Genomic DNA, 16,303 nt, shown 5'->3' with positions numbered 1-16,303 from the left:
TGTCTCATTGATTCTTTGTATTTATTTGTTTCTATTTTGTTGATTTCAGCTCCTAATTTGATTATTTCCTGCCTTCTAGTTCTCTTGGGTGTGTTTGCGTCTTTTTGTTGTAGAGTTTTCAAATGTTCTCTTAATTCACTAGCGTGGAATTTTTCCAGCTTCTTTATGTAGGCATTTAATGCTATGAATGTTCCTCTTAAAACTGTTTTCATTGTATCCCATAAATTTGGATATGTTGTGTGGTCATTTTCATTGACTTATACGACGTCTTTAATTTTTCCCCTGACCCATTGATGATTCAGGTGAGCATTGTTTAATTTCCATGTGTTTGTAGGATTTCTGGAATTATTATTAATGTTGAATTCTAATTTTAAGCCATGGTGATCTGATAAGATACATGGGGTTATTCCAATTTTTTTTGTTCTGTTAAACTTTGTTTTGTTATCTAGTATGTGGTCAATTTTTTAGAAGGTTCCATGAAGTGCTGATAAAAAGGTATTTTTTTTTTGTTTGGATGGAATATTCTGTAGATGTCTGTTAAGTCCATTTGAATCATAACATCTGTTAGTTCCCTTATTTCTCTGTTAAAATTTTGTCTAACTGACATATCCAGTGGTGAGAGTAGAGTGTTGAAGTTTCCCCCTATTAGTGTGTGGGGTTTAATGTATGATTTAAGCTTTAGAAGTATTTGATTGGAAATTTTTTTCCAACCCTTGCTCTGAGGTGATATCTGTCTGTGAGGTTGAATTGTGTTTCTTATGTGCAGCAGAAGGATTGTATCCAATCTGTTAGCCTGTGTCTTTTTATAGGTGAGTTGAGGTCCATTTATATTAAGGGCTATTAATGACCAGTGATTGCTGTCTCCTGTTGGTTTAGTTTTCATTGTTGGTTGTGTTGATTTGTGTGTTCTTCCCTTCTTTAGGACTTGCTGCTGTGAGATCATCAAATGTCTGCATTTTTGTTGATGTAGCCAACTTCCTTGAGTTGGAGTTTTCCTTCTAGTACTTTGTGTAGAGCTGGGTTTGTGGCTAGGTATTAGTTAAATCTGGTTCTATCATGTAATATCTTGTTTTGTCCTTCTATGGTGATTGAAAGTTTTGCTCAGAATAGTAGTCTGGGCTGCTATCCTTGGTCTCTTAATGTCTGCAAAATGCTTGACCATGACCTTCTGGCTCTCATTGTCTCAAATGAGAAGTCAGGTATAATTCTGATAGGTCTCCCTCTATATGTTACTTGGCCTTTTTCTTTTGCATCCCTTAATATGCTTTCTTTATTTTGTATGTTTAGTGTTTTGATTATTATGTGGTTAGGGGCCTTTTTTTTTTTTGATCCAGTCTATTTGGTGTTTTGTTAGCTTCTTGTATCTTCACAGACATATCTTTCTTTAGGTTGGGAAAGTTTTCTTCTATGATTTTGTTAAATATATTTTTCTGTGCCTTTGAATTGAACTTCCTCTATACCTATTATTCTTAGGTTTGGTCTTTTCATGGTGTTCCATATTTCCTGGAAATTTTGTGTTAAGGTTTTGTCAGATTTAATGCTTTGTTTGGCTGATGAATCTATTTCCTCTATTGTATCTTCAGCTCTTGAGATTCTCTCTTCCATCTCTTGTATTCTGCTGTTTAGGTTTGCATTTGTGGTTCCTGATCGTTTTCTCATGATTTCTGTTTCTATAATTCCATCAGCTTGTGTTTTCTTTATTGTCTCTATTTTAGTTTTCAAGTCTTGAATAGTTTCTTTCATATGTTTGACTGCTTTTTCTTGGTTTTCTTTAATGGATTTGCTGATGTTTGATGTCTTCCAATTTTTTGTCTTTTCCTCCATTTCTTTGAGGGAATTTCTCATTTCCTCTTTAAGAGTTTCAAACATTCTCCTGAAGTTATTTTTTAGGTCATTTTCTTCTGCTTCATCTATATTTGGTTGTTCAAGTCTTGCTGTTGTAGGATCTCTAGATTTTCCTGGTGTCATGTTGCTCTTTGTGCTGTTGCATGTATTCCTACCTTATCTACTCATCTTTTCCTCTAATTGGTGTGGTTGGTGCTATCTGTGACTCTGGTGACTAATATTCTAGGTGCCAGTGAATCCAAGGCTCAGATGGTTGTTCCTCATGGTACAGTCAATGCCTTTGGTCACTTTGTGTTTCTGGAGGTCACTCAGAGCTTCCAGGGTTTGTTCAGGTCCCGTGGAGTTTGCTGTCTCAGGCCTGCTCTGGTCTAGCTTCACAGCTCAGACCTGTTTCTGTAAATGTCCCTGGTCTGGATCTGCTCCTGCAGAGGTCCCTGGCTTGGGGTTGGTCTGTAAACGTCTCTGGCTCCAATCTTCTCCCTCGGAGGTCCCAGACTCACACCCAGACCCACAGAGGTCCTGGCTCAGGCCTACTCCCTAGAAGGTCCCAGATTCATGCCTGGACCTGCAGCGGTCTCTGGCTCTGGCCCACTCACTCAGCAGTTGCTCACCTGTACCTGCTCCTTTGGAGTTTGCTGTCTTAGCCTCGCTCCAGCCTAGGTTGCTGGCTCAGTCCTGCATCCATGGAGCTTGTCACCTTAGGCCTGTTCCAGCCTAGGTCGCTGGCCTCTTCTTCATTAATTTTTAAGCAACTGTGATTTGCTGACATTGATATATCTACAAATCATTCATACAGCAATTTGTCACAGCTGTTGTGTCCTTCCTTCTGAAAAAGAAACCTATCTCTGGGCGCTGAATTAGATACAATATATGTTTTAGCTTTCCCTGGCTAGATAAAATACTTTTCAGATGTGAGTTGCTGTTATCAGCTATCGCTTCAGCCTTCTAGGAAACCCATCTTTAAAATTTCACAGTATGTTTTGTGTGTGTGTGTGTGTATGTGTGTGTCTGTGTGTGTGTGTGATGTTTAACTATCACATTATAAGGAGATCTAGCTGTACTTTTTATGACCTTTTGTGACCATTTCCTCTCAAAGAGCAGAAGAGAAAAAGAATAATTTTGGCAGATACTACTGAAGTGTTCCTGCAAGGACATTTATGAGAAATCTTTGTTAATTTTTGTAATGAGTAGCTTCAAAGAGGTAAAACCCCAGAGTGAGATGTAAACACAGTGAGATGTTTGAGTGAGAAACATGCATCTGTGTTTTGCTACTGCTCCTTTGAATTTGCCATGTGGTGCCAACAAAAGCATGCAGGCCAGGGGTAAACATTGCAGTGCACTTTGGTTGTTATGCTGAGTTTCACTCTGCTAATACAGGTACTTAATAAATGCTTCCCATGATATTCAAGAGACTCAGCCCAACATGCTGACGTACATTAGTAATCCCAGCACTTGGGAGGTGAGGGCAGGAGGCTCAAGAGTTCACAGTTATTTCAGCATACAACAAATGAAAGATGAGATCCTTTCTCAAAATAAAAAAGGAAATCCATTTCCTGGTCTTTAAATATTTTCTTTATTTAAATAAATAAATTCTATTGAATTTTTTAAAATATTTGTATATACTGATAAAAACTATACTAAAAGATACAGAATATCCCAATAGAAGAACTAGATTTAAGTCATGGACAGATTTCAGCATCTCCCATGTCTATGGAGCACACATGCAGTGATGGGTATGCACCCTTGGAGCACACATGCAGTGATGGACATTCACCCTTGGAGCACACATGCAGTGATGGGTATTCACCCTTCGTGCACACATGCAGTGATGGGTACTCACCCTTGGAGCACACATGCAGTGATAGGTATGCACCCTTGGAGCACACATGCAGTGATGGGTATGCACCCTTAGAGCACACATGCAGTGATGGGTATTCACACTTGGAGCACACATGCAGTGATGGGTATTCACACTTGGAGCACACATGCAGTGATGGGTACTCACCCTTGGAGCACACATGCAGTGATAGGTATGCACCCTTGGAGCACACATGCAGTGATGGGTATGCACCCTTGGAGCACACATGCAGTGATGGGTATGCACCCTTGGAGCACACATGCAGTGATGGGTATTCACACTTGGAGCACACATGCAGTGATGGGTATTTATTCTTGGAGCACACATGCAGTGATGGGTATGCACCCTTGGAGCACACATGCAGTGATGGGTATTCACACTTGGAGCACACATGCAGTGATGGGTATTCACACTTGGAGCACACATGCAGTGATGGGTATTCATTCTTGGAGCACACATGCAGTGATGGGTATGCACCCTTGGAGCACACATGCAGTGATGGGTATTCACCCTTGGAGCACACATGCAGTGATGGGTATTCACCCTTGACTTGTTTTGCTTTATCTTCTGGGTTAAGCTTCCCAATGGCCAACATCAAGAGAAGACAGCAATGGACTTGGCAGCCGACCAGCTTCGCCTTTGGCCTACTCTGAGCAAGTCAACTCAGCAGGAGCTGGTACAACATGAAGAAAGCACTGTCTTCAGTCAAGCCATTCACTTTGCAAACCTAATGGTTAACCTGCTAGTCCCACTAGACACAAGTAAAAACAAGCTCCTTCGAGCATCAGCTCCAGGAGACTGGGAAAGTGGGAGCAACAGCATTGTCACAAACAGGTACTAAGATGGAGCATGCAACTCCTTCTCCGAGTAATCGGACCTCAGCAGAAACAGCACATATTACTGTATATATTTCAGAATTGACCATTTTTCCCATCTATAGCTTGCTCATCCTTTCTGTTACAAACAAACTTTCCTTCATCCTGCATAATCTGACACACACATATACTTTCTTCTATTTTATGACCTAATCTGGCAGTCTATTACTACTGATGTGGCCCATCAATTACATTCTGCTAAAGCCAAGTGCTCTGAAAAATGACTGGTGAGCAACTTCTGGTCAAAGTGATTGTTTCTTGGCCTTATGGAGGTATGGTATTGAGTTTGGGGTTTTTTGAGACCAGATCTCACTAGGCTGGCCTCAAGCTTGTAATCATCCTATCCGCTTCCCACGCTGTTCTATCACATCACAGTCTGACATATTTTCATGTCTGCATAGTATCATGTCCTTTCTTTGTTGTGTTCATTGTTCAGTTCTCTACATCTTTGCAGATAGTAGGTGCTGGGTAAAAATATTTAACTGAATAGGTGCTTGAATGAAGAATGAATGAATGAACGAATGAATGAATGAACCAGCCCTGAGCAGCAGTTTTAGCTCCAACAACACCTGCTAGTTGTAGTTCCCATAAACTTTTGTCAGACTCCTTCAGACAGCTCCTTTTTCCCTTTTTATTCAGTCCTGCTTCGTTTCATTTCAGATGTGTTGCCTTGCCCTGGAAGAAGAATGTGGCTTCACAGTGGCTCTAAGGGTTGTAATTTACTGCAAGGGAGGAGTGCAAGGGAGCTGGGAGAAAAATTCTGGCAAGAGAAAGAGGGTCATAACAATCGCATTCTTCCATGTGGAAGAACATGTAGATTTCTCAAAAGGGTTCATTTACTCTGCCTACCAAGGCACACTTTCCACAGTCACTAGCATCAGCCACATTCCTCTCGCCTCTCTGTGACGATCAACTTGGAAGGACAAGTTTGTTTTTTTTTTTTTTTTTTAGAAGGTTCTGGTAGCGGAGAATAAATGACACAGTATTCCTTTGCTTTATTTTCTGTGGTTTCTGAGTTCCTTTTGGGAGAGTAATAGAAGGTATTGCTTACAAAAATAAATCTTAGCCCAATAGATGATGCTTAAACATAGGCACATAGAAAGCAACATTTCACACCTGCCACCGACAGAAAGAAACCCTTCTACTGAATGTACACCTCTGTGAAAGGTCTATGATGTTGTCATTCTTTTTTCTTAATTTGAGACCTGACCATGATTTCTTTCCTTAACTCTCTTAGTATTGCAGGAAGTGTAGCCGAGAGCTATGATACAGAGAGTGGGTTTGAAGACTCAGAAAATAATGATGTTGCCAACTCCGTTGTAAGGTTCATTGCCCGATTTATTGACAAGGTTTGCACAGAGAGTGGAGTGACTCAGGACCACATCAGGAGTCTCCACTGCATGATACCAGGTAATGGATCACCTCACATAGGCTAAGGAATCAGAGTGCTCCAGGGACCTAGGTCCCAGGACAGTGCCTGAGTGCCTGCTTTTTCTCTGACTTGCTTTTTATTTCTTTTACTGTTGTTTTGTTTTCTAAGACAAGGTCTTGTGTAACCCAAGCTAACCTCACATCACACTGTCCCCAGGCTGGCCTTGATTTCCTGATCCCCAGCTTGTACTTTCCAAGTGCTGGGATTATAGGCGTGTGCTACCGTGACAGGTTCTAAAGTTTTATTGCATTGTGGCAAATACATAGCATAAGAGTTGCATTAATTATATCCACAGTGTTCTATAAATCACCATTATTTCCTAAACTTTTAAGTCACTCAAAATAGATATTCAGTAACTAATATTAGGTAATAACTTTTGTTTCTTCAGTTCCTGCCTCTGGAAATAGCTAACCATCTTTCTGTTTTCATGAACTTTTCTATTCTAATAATCTTACATATGTAGAGTCATATAATGTTTCAATTTTGTGTCCAGTTTTTTTCACTTAGCATATAATGTTTACATGGTTCATCCATGTGTTACTTCGCTCATTTTTTATGGTTGAATACTATTCCATTCTATGGCTATATCTTACTTGTGCAGCCATTCATTTGTCAGTGGAGACTTGGGCTTTTCTACTTTTAGAGATTTGTGAATGATGATTCTATGGATATTTACTTACAGGTATCTGAGTATTTATTTTCAATTTTTTAGTTGTATATACCTAGGAATAGAATTTTATGGATTACATGGTTATTATATTTTAACTTTTGGAGAAACTGTCAAACTTTATTAGTTTTTCATTCTAAAATATCTGGAATTTGCTTTTGTTCTCTCTGGTTTATTTTCTTTCCTTTTGAATCCTCTGACTCATCCTAGGAATTGTAGCTATGCACATTGAGACCCTAGAGGCAGTGCACCGAGAGAGTAGAAGACTTCCACCTATCCAGAAGGTAATGACTCCACACTGTGCTTTCACGGTGCAGCAGCCCTTTCAGAGCACAGCAGCAGTGGGCTTCTTCTCAGCTGCTTACAGTTTGAATGGTGCAGTGAAGGTTCTGGGGAGTTTGCCATATAGAATTTTGTAAACCGCCGAAATACGAATGCTGTCTTTTTTATGATTCAACAAAAGAACAACAGTAACCTCTTGTTAACTCTACTTTTATATGGAGGTCATAAATTATGAATAATTTTAATTCCCAAGACCAATCCCAGGGTTTATATACCTTCCTCCTACCCAAAAAAGAAAAGATTTAAACGTTTACCATAAAAGTGCTGGGTTCTTGAATATGGCTGTCCACAACAAACATCAGGGAAGTAGATTAAGGATTTGGCGTTCTTGGTCTCCTGATTAGAAAACCCTGGGACCTAGAAATCTGTATTTGAGGAAGCCACTCAACAGTTATTTTGCTACTGGCTTCATGCCTATTGCAGACTAGAATTTGGGCAGAACTATTAAAAATACACCCAAAGGAGTGTTCTGAAGCCACACAGGATGCAGCAGCAGTTCTGCCTGAGGCTTAAGATACAATAGTCAATACACTTTGATTTCTGCTTTTAGTTCTAGGATTCCTAGAGCCTGAAAAGAAAAATAATGCTGATTTAGGTCATTTTTGTTTTGAGGGGTGTTTTATTGTTGTTTTGTTTGTTTAATTTTGGTTTTTATTTTGAATTTTGAGTTTCTTTCTTTCTTTCCTTATTTTTTTTTTTGAAACAGGGTCCCAGTATATAGCTTTGACTATCCTGAAACTCATTGTGTGGGCCAATCTGGCCTCATACTCAAAGAGATCTACCTGCCTCAGCGCCAAGTGCTTGGGTTAAAGGTGTGCACCACTATGCCCTGCTTGACTTAGATAGTTTTAATCTCTGATTAAAGCACAGATGTTCAAGGAGAATGATTTATTTCCTTGCCCACATCTCCCAAGAGGAATCTTATCATATTGTTTGTCTTATACTGGACATTGAACTAAATTTCTCATGTGTAAAGTTCATTACTTGGCCAAAAAGTATAACTCTCGGACTGGAATGATGGCTCAGTGGTTAAGAGCACTGACTGCTCTTCCAGAGGACCCAAATTCAATTCCCAACACCCACATGACAGCTAACAACTGACTGTAACTCCAGTTCCAGGGGATCTGACACCTTCACACCAATGCACATAAAATAAAATTAAATAAAAAATATTTTTAAAAAAGTATAACTCTCTTTTTAAAATATAAATCCATGGCTATCCATGGCAGTGCATGCCTTTAGTCCTAGCACTGAGGAAATGGGCAGGTGGATCTGTGTGAGTTCAGTGCCAACCTGGTCTACATAATGAATAGCAGGCCAGTCAGGACAAACAACAAAAGCTAACTATGGAGCCAGGAATGGTAGCACTCACTGGAGTCTCAGAACTTAGAAAGTGGTTGCAGTAGGATGAGGAATTCACAGCCAATCTTGAGTATCTAATGGTCTGTATTCTTTACTCTCAGAAGAAACCCTGTCCAAAAGATAAAATAAAGTAAAATCTCAACCGTCAGGAGGTAGAGGCGGAGGCAGGCAGATCTCTGTGAGTTTGAAGCCAGCCTGGTCTACAGAGTTCCAGGACAGCCAAGACTGTTACACAGAGAAACACTGTCTCCAAAAACCAAACAAATAAAAAACAAATCCATTTAAGTATTTGTTTCTTCTGTTTACAATATAGTATTGTTTTGTATAAAATGTGAGCTTGTTTCTGCCGTAGCCACCATAGCACTACCTCTATCAGTTATTCGCAGTCTTAATGTTTTTTTCTTTTACATTTCATTTTATAAAAGATTGTACAATGGTTGTTTGAATGGACATTGCAGATTTTCAAGTTATTTCCCCATGTTTTTAGTATTCAAAAGCAATGCTGCAAGGAATCTTTTTATACTTGGACTTAGAAACTTCACATCTGTTTCCTCCCAGTCAGGGTTGGGCTGGCTCAGGGTTTCCAGATCATACGTGAAAAAGTAACCTGGAGCTAAATGGTGGAAACCCCACAAGAGTTGCTTTTAAATCATTCCCTATTCTTAGCCCAAGATTCTTCGGCCAGCTCTCCTGCCGGGAGAAGAGATTATATGTGAAGGTCTCCGGGTCCTGCTAGACCCTGATGGTCGGGAAGAAGCCACGGGAGGTCTCCTCGGAGGTCCGCAGCTCCTGCCTGCAGAAGGCGCCTTGTTCCTCACCACATACAGAATTCTCTTCAGAGGGACTCCACATGATCAGCTAGGTATGACCCAGCACAGGCCATCAGAGCAGGGGTCCCTGTATGGCACTTGAGATTTTATTCAGTCCATGACAATGATTTACATATCATTTCAAACCCAGAAAAGAAAAAAGGTAGATTTTTGAAATCTCATTTTGTTCTCTTTTCTTTGCAATTTTAATGTTAATTGTGTGTTTTGGGAAAATGTTTTCTCAGAGAAAACCTTTTTTTAAATTTCTAATTTAAAATTTCCCCTTTATTAACACATAGAAACTTGGGGGTTTTCCATGTATTATATAGGTATAGGTTGTTTAATACTTATTAGAACTTAAATGTATATCCCAGCTTTGCTTAACCTCTGGATATGAACTTAATAAGTGGATAGTCGGGATTTTTCAGGATGGAGGTTGAGAAATCCAGAGAATGAGGAGTTCTGAGGAGAGGGAACAAATAAAAGCAATCCAATAATCCTAGTCCATGTCTTCCCTGCTCTGGCTCACTGGCTGAGGCCTTTTTTGCTGTTTCTGTCATGTTATCTATCACATTACCTAAAATGCCTTCCCTCTTCCTCTGCAAATTCAAACCCTGTCCTCTCTCCAGAGTTTGTCTTCCCTCCCACATGTGGTTTGTATTTTCACATTCTTGCTTTATACAATGTTTAAGTTCCTAAAACTCTTGGACACACATCTAGACTCATCTTCCAAAGGCTTTCTGGAAGAAACATTGAGCAGTACTGAATGAAAAAAAGAAATGAGAATAAAAGAACATGAGAGCTTCTAGGTATGGTGGAGGAAACGTTTATTGTAAATGTATGGGAGAGCATAGTGAGACAGGAACATCTGGTAGATTCAAGGTGGACATGACCAGACTGAGCTGGGCCATATGGGGAGAGGGAAGAAAGGGGTACCAGGGGCAGCAGCCAGGAGGCCAAAGTATAAAAGGGTGGGTTAAGAGCAGCCCAGCCCCCAGGACTGGTGAGTTCAGAGGAGGAAGCAGGGTGTGCAAGCCAGAAGGTCCCTGTAATAGGAGTGGGGGGTGTTGGGAGCACCTGACAGGTCTACTTCCATATGTTAAATAGGTACCTTAGCCATTTGTACTGGGTTTGAAACTTAACAGATACCTTTTACTACATGTGGAAACAGATTTTTATAACTTAGGCCTATAGTACTAGCCCTCATGAGGATGATGCAAGAGGATCATGAGTTTGTGATCAACCTGTAGTAACAAACTATCTCCCCTCAACCTCCCCAAAAATATGTTCTTTTTTTTTTAACATTACATTAACTATCTTGGCTTTCCTTTCAGTATTGGAGGTTACATCTTTATTACAGCATAAAGCCCATTCCTGTATGACTGCCTTACACTAGGCAATTTTATATGCACCCAATAGACAAAAACAATGAGGATGGGCAGATGCCCCAGTTCCTGTATTCTATAAAATATGTGTGTGTGTGTGTGTGTGTGTGTGTGTGTCTTAGGAGTGAATTGCAGTGCAATAAAACAAATAAATGATTTTGGGTGTGATGGCACACTTGTTTAATTCCTGTACTTGGAGACAGAGGCAGGCAGATCTCTGTGAGTTCAAGGCCAGCCTGGTCTACATAGGATGTCCCAGGACAGTCAAGGCTATACAAACCTTGCCTTTTTTTTCTTTTGTTGTTGTTGCTTTGGTTTGTTCGTTTGTTTGTTTGTTTGAAATAGGGTTTCTATGTGTAGCCCTAGCTGTCCTGGAGCTCACTCCGTAGACCAGGATGGCACAAAACTCAGAGTTCTGCCTGTCTTTGCCTCCTGAGTGTTGGCATTAAAGGCCTATGCCACCACACCCAGCATGAGAGACCTTGTCTTTAAAAAACTGAGATTCTAGAATCTTGGCATTTTCTCTCACTGCATCCCATTGTTCTCTGCTGATATATGTCTTTAGAAGAGACTAGATCTTAGCTATAAAGTGCTATTGGTGAGTCTGAGTCCTGTCTTCTACAGTTGGTGAACAAACAGTTGTGCGGAGTTTTCCCATTGCCTCCATCACCAAGGAGAAGAAGATAACCATGCAGAACCAACTACAGCAGAACATGCAAGAAGGGCTGCAGATTACATCAGCATCTTTCCAGGTACACCATAAGTGTTTTAGATTTTAGAATACTTGCAAAGACTCTCTCACTTGATGTCCCGGTTCAAAACTTGAAAACTCAAATCACACAGTATTTTTAGAATATTTTCAACTTTATATTTCCACATGCACAACACTCAACATATATCAAGAAAGAAAGCCCTTCTAATAAAAAATCTTCTACAGATCTGGTAATGTATCTGTTTTCTATGGTCATGGGGTCAGAAGTCAGAGGCTGGGCATAAGAAGGTGAGTATCTGGGAGGGTTGGCTTTGGCTTTGAATATGACACTACACTTCAGGGTTGCACAAATTCTAATTGGTTTTAATAAAAAAAAAAAAACCCAGAGATAGATACTGGGGTAAATGCTGAAAAGATAAGAGAGACAAAGGAACAAGCCACAGCCAATTCTTACCTTGCTAACTCCTCAACTGAAAAAGGGGCAAGCTCCTGTCTCCTCCCACCTTAAATTTCTCTCTCTGCCCAGCCATATCACTTCCTGTCTGTCTGTACAGACCTCCAAACCTCTGTGGTTAACTAGGGGCTAGCACTACCCTCTGGTCTTTAGGAAAGCTTGATTTGTTAGAGCACAAAGAAAATTATCACAACACTTCAGGATTCCCTTGGCCAACAAATTATCAGTCAGATATACAATGGCTCTTATTCTCTGACAACTTATTTCTCAACTCCTGCTGATAAAACTTTAGGTAACAATAATTCTCTGTTTCAGAAGGAAATACTCTGTATCTTTTCTGTGGGAAAAGTAAAACTCTGAGAAGTTTAGTTGAAGCTCAGACACTATTGTCAGGAATGACTAAGTGACCCCCCAATGAAACGGTGACTTTTCCAGAAGCCTCTGACTTACCAAACCTGTAGAAACAATGGTGCACACTGTGGGTGGGAGAAGGGACCTTTTCTTGATTGTTTCTTCTTTTATTAATTTATTATATATTATTACTTAAAAAATACCAATCCAAATTCCCACTTCCTACTCTCCCCCCACTCCCCTCCCTCTCCCGGCACAGACCCTCCCACCCCACCCCCTCCAATCCTAAGAGAGGGCCATGCACCCCACCCTGTGGAAAGTCCAAGGCCCTCCCCCACTTCATCCAGGTTGAGCAAGGTTTATATCCAAAGGGAATAGGATCCCAAGAAGCCAGTACATGCAGTAGAGACAAATCTCAATGTCACTATCAGAGGCCCTCAGTCTGCCCCAACTGTCAACCCCCTTCAAAGGGGCTTGGTTGTTCCCATGCTCGTAAATATCACCATAGAACCTTGGACCAACAACAGATGGGAACAGAGGCAATGACCCACATCGGAGTACTAGACTAAGCTCCCAAGATCCAGTTGAAGAGTGGAAGGAGTGAGAGTATGAGCAAGGAATTCAAGACCATGAGGGGTTCATCCACTAAGACAGTTTACTTGAGCTAACGGTAGCTCACCAACTCTAACTGGACTGGGAGTGAACAAGCATTGATTGTTTCTTTTTAAAGTTTGTGTCTGTAAGAGTTTGAATTTCCTATTCTTTGCTTTTTGTTGCTGACTTCTCAGACTCCCAAGAATCTCAGTGTTTGCCTCTCTCTTTCAAGTGGAGGGGCCTCACCTCAGAGGTCCTGTGCTCTTTCAGTGAAGCTGCCGGTTAGAACTTGACCCTTCTCACAACACCTGGCAGATCTTCTTCCTACTGTTGTAGCTACAAATGAGTTCTACACTTAAATGTTGCCTATCTGCACTATTTGCAATTCTTGTGACACTGACTTTCTATTCCTAGATTTGTTTGTATCTGTGGATAAGGAGGAACCCTATTAGGCTACATTCTTTCTCTAGACCAAGCAGTTGAGAAATAGAAAGAGCACATTTTCTAATTCACCTAGGATAATTCCCTATGCCATTATAGAAAAGATAGTTTTCAAGAAAACCAACTTCAAGAGCATGATTCTTCTCATCAACTGACAGCCTGTATTGCAAATAAAAAATGTCACTTTTTTACTTTTAAGTTTTATTTTATTGTCTGTATATGCGCATGCATGTGATAATGTGTATGTAGAAGTCAAAGGACAACTTTTTTTATTGAAAATTTCCACCTCCTCCCCTTTTTCTCCCCCTTCCCTTCCTCCCCCTCCCCCTCCTTCTCCAGTCCAAGGAGCAGTCAGGGTTCCCTGCCCTGTGGGAAGTCCAAGGTCCTCCCCTCTCCATCCAGGTCTAGGAAGGTGAGCATCCAAACAGACTAGGCTCCCACAAAGCCAGTACATGCAGTAGAATCAAAACCCAGTGCCATTGTCCTTGGCTTCTCAGTCAGCCCTCATTGTCAGCCACGTTCAGAGTGTCCGGTTTTATCCCATGCTTATTCAGTCCCAGTCCAGCTGGCCTTGGTGAGCTCCCATTAGATCAGCCCCGTCATCTCAGTGGGTGGGTGCACCCCTCGCGGTCCTGACTTCCTTGCTCATGTTCTCCCTCCTTCTGCTCCTCATTTGGACCTTGGGAGCTCAGTCCAGTGCTCCAATGTGGGTCTCTGTCTCTATCTCCATCCATCGCCAGATGAAGGTTCTATGGTGATATGCAAGATATTCATCAGTGTGGCTATAGGTTAAGGCCAGTTCCGGCACCCTCTCCTCAGCTGCCCAAGGAACAAGCTGGGGACATCTCCTTGAACATCTGGGAACCCCTCTTGAGTCAAGTCTCTTGCCAACTCTAAAATGTCTCCATTAATTAAGATATATACTTCCCTGCTCCCATATCCACCCTTCCTCCATCCCAACCGTCTGATTCCCCCAAGCTCTCCCCATCCTCCCCTTCTCACTTCTCTCTCCCCATCTCCCCTTACCCTCACCTTACCCCCGCCCCCAATCTCCCAATTTTTGCCTGGCAATCTTGTCTACTTCCAATATCCAGAAGGATAACTATGTGTTTTTCTTTGGGCTCACCTTCTTATGTGGAGTCACTTCTCTCTACTCACCTTTACATGGGTTCTAGGGATCAAACTCAGGTTGCAAACACCTTCAGCTGCTGAACCATCTAACCGGTCACACTGTCTTCTTTTAAAACTTTAAAAATTCATATTATCCGAAGTTCCTACAACTTCAAAAATTATATAACTTCCAAAGTTATAATTCTGTTACTAATATTTTTCTATTTAATATTATTATTTTCTGTTCATTTTTATTTGTTGTTTTCAATGATGTGAGTAAAAATTGTCAAGAAATCCTTAATGATTCAGAGCTGTCTGTCTCTTTTATCTTTAGTTGATTAAGGTAGCATTTGATGAAGAAGTCAGTCCAGAAGTGGTAGACATCTTTAAGAAACAGCTAATGAAGTTCCGTTATCCTCAGTCCATTTTTAGTACCTTTGCTTTTGCTGCTGGACAAACTACTCCACAAATCATTTTACCCAAGCAGAAAGAAAAGAACACATCCTTCCGGTAAGAGAGAAGATGGTCTCTTGCTTTCAGCCCTTCCATAGCCAACAGAGAAGTAACCTATAATTTATTAATGGCTTTTCTCATAGTGTGTGTGTGTGTGTGTGTGTGTGTGTGTGTGTGTGTGTGTGTGTGTGTAATCTTCATCCCACAGGTGTGTGGAGGTCAAAGGACACCTTGTGGAACTCAGTTCCCTCCTTGTTCCATCATGGTGATGTGGGTACCAGGGTTTGAACTCACGTCATCCAGATCATCAGTAGCAAGCATCTTATACTTGCACTAAGCAATTTTGCTAGCACTTTTTACTCCTTATTTTTATCTTATTTTCTCATTAATTAAAACTTATTTTCAAAAGGATTCTCAAATATCTGAGTTATTTTCTCCTCTTAAGACAGAAAAATTATTCTTTTTCTGTGGTTGAACAGGTTTACAGCTAGAGAAAAAGCATCATGCACGCGTACATATCTAAAACATTTAAGAAATAAGTGTTGCCAGCCATTAATAAGTGGTGTCATATGACCTCAGAGAAAGTTTGAAATGAAGGAAAAGGGAGACTTTCAGTGCATGATTGAAGACTTGCTAATATAGTTTATGGGAACCATGGTGGAGGCAGTGGTATAGATAATGGAATAGGCTTAGGAATGTCCAAAAGCTAAACCAAGGAGTTTAACATCTGAATGATCAGCTGGGCATGGTGGTACTCTTTTTAATCACAGCACTCATGAAGCAGAGACAAGTGGATCTCTGTGAGTTCAAGACAAGCCTAGTTTACATAGCAAGTTCCAGGACAGCCAGAGCTACATAGGAGAGCCTGGGGAGAAGGGATATTTGAGTGATCAGTAGTTTGTGTCACACTTTAAGTTCTTGTACTTTTTGCCTGGAACAGTGTCCTGATGGTAGTAATGTTTATAGGAAAGTAGTCCTCCACAATATGGAAAGTGATACAAAGAAGCTTAACAAAAGTATGCATCATAGTATGTCTGGAGAAGAAATGCGTAATATAGGTGTCAAAATATTAGTGGTGCCTTTTATATTAAATTGATTTTCTCTTTGTTTTTATGACTTCCAGAACTTTCTCAAAAACAATTGTAAAGGGTGCCAAAAAAGCAGGAAAAATGACAATTGGGAGACAGTATTTATTGAAAAAGAGGACAGGAACGATTGTGGAAGAGAGAGTAAATCGTCCTGGGTGGAATGAAGAAGATGACATTTCTGGTATGTAAGAACTCATTTTCCATAATTCATTTTTTTTTCTTTCTTTTTCTTGAAACGGGGTCGTACTCTGTAATTTTGACTGGCTTGGACCTTGCTACCTATACCAGGCTGGCTTTGAATTTACAGAGATCCGCTTTCCTCTGCCTCCTGAGTGCTGGGGTTAGGTGTGTGCTCCCATGCCTGGCTATTCTTAAATGAATAACAAGAGACTTAGTTGTAGCAAACTGCAATGTACAAAAACTGAAAACTTCGTGAGTGCTTAACAGTTTATCAGAACTGGCAAGATAAATTTTTACTAATATTCTATTGTTTAGATAAGATTTTGGTTGACTTTTTTTTTCTTA

The 16,303-nt window shown here is 40.5% G+C and overlaps 1 protein-coding gene across 4 annotated transcripts in view; it reads left to right on the top strand.

Annotated features, from left to right (window-relative positions):
• The window catches only part of Sbf2 (SET binding factor 2), a 395,017-nt gene that overhangs the window by 314,881 nt on the left and 63,833 nt on the right, over window positions 1-16,303 (top strand). For all 4 annotated transcript variants that reach the window (XM_075971874.1, XM_075971873.1, XM_075971872.1 and 1 more), the window contains exons 19-25: window positions 4,281-4,537; window positions 5,816-5,988; window positions 6,888-6,961; window positions 9,048-9,243; window positions 11,200-11,327; window positions 14,572-14,747; window positions 15,814-15,959. In XM_075971874.1, coding sequence (XP_075827989.1) covers window positions 4,281-4,537; window positions 5,816-5,988; window positions 6,888-6,961; window positions 9,048-9,243; window positions 11,200-11,327; window positions 14,572-14,747; window positions 15,814-15,959 — 1,150 coding nt within the window. The remainder of the gene's footprint in view (window positions 1-4,280; window positions 4,538-5,815; window positions 5,989-6,887; window positions 6,962-9,047; window positions 9,244-11,199; window positions 11,328-14,571; window positions 14,748-15,813; window positions 15,960-16,303) is intronic.

This window comes from Microtus pennsylvanicus, chromosome 5 (assembly GCF_037038515.1).
Source record: "Microtus pennsylvanicus isolate mMicPen1 chromosome 5, mMicPen1.hap1, whole genome shotgun sequence".
Lineage (NCBI taxonomy): Eukaryota > Metazoa > Chordata > Mammalia > Rodentia > Cricetidae > Microtus > Microtus pennsylvanicus.
Note: the sequence above shows the minus strand (reverse complement) of the source record. Positions and strands in the feature narration are given on the sequence as shown.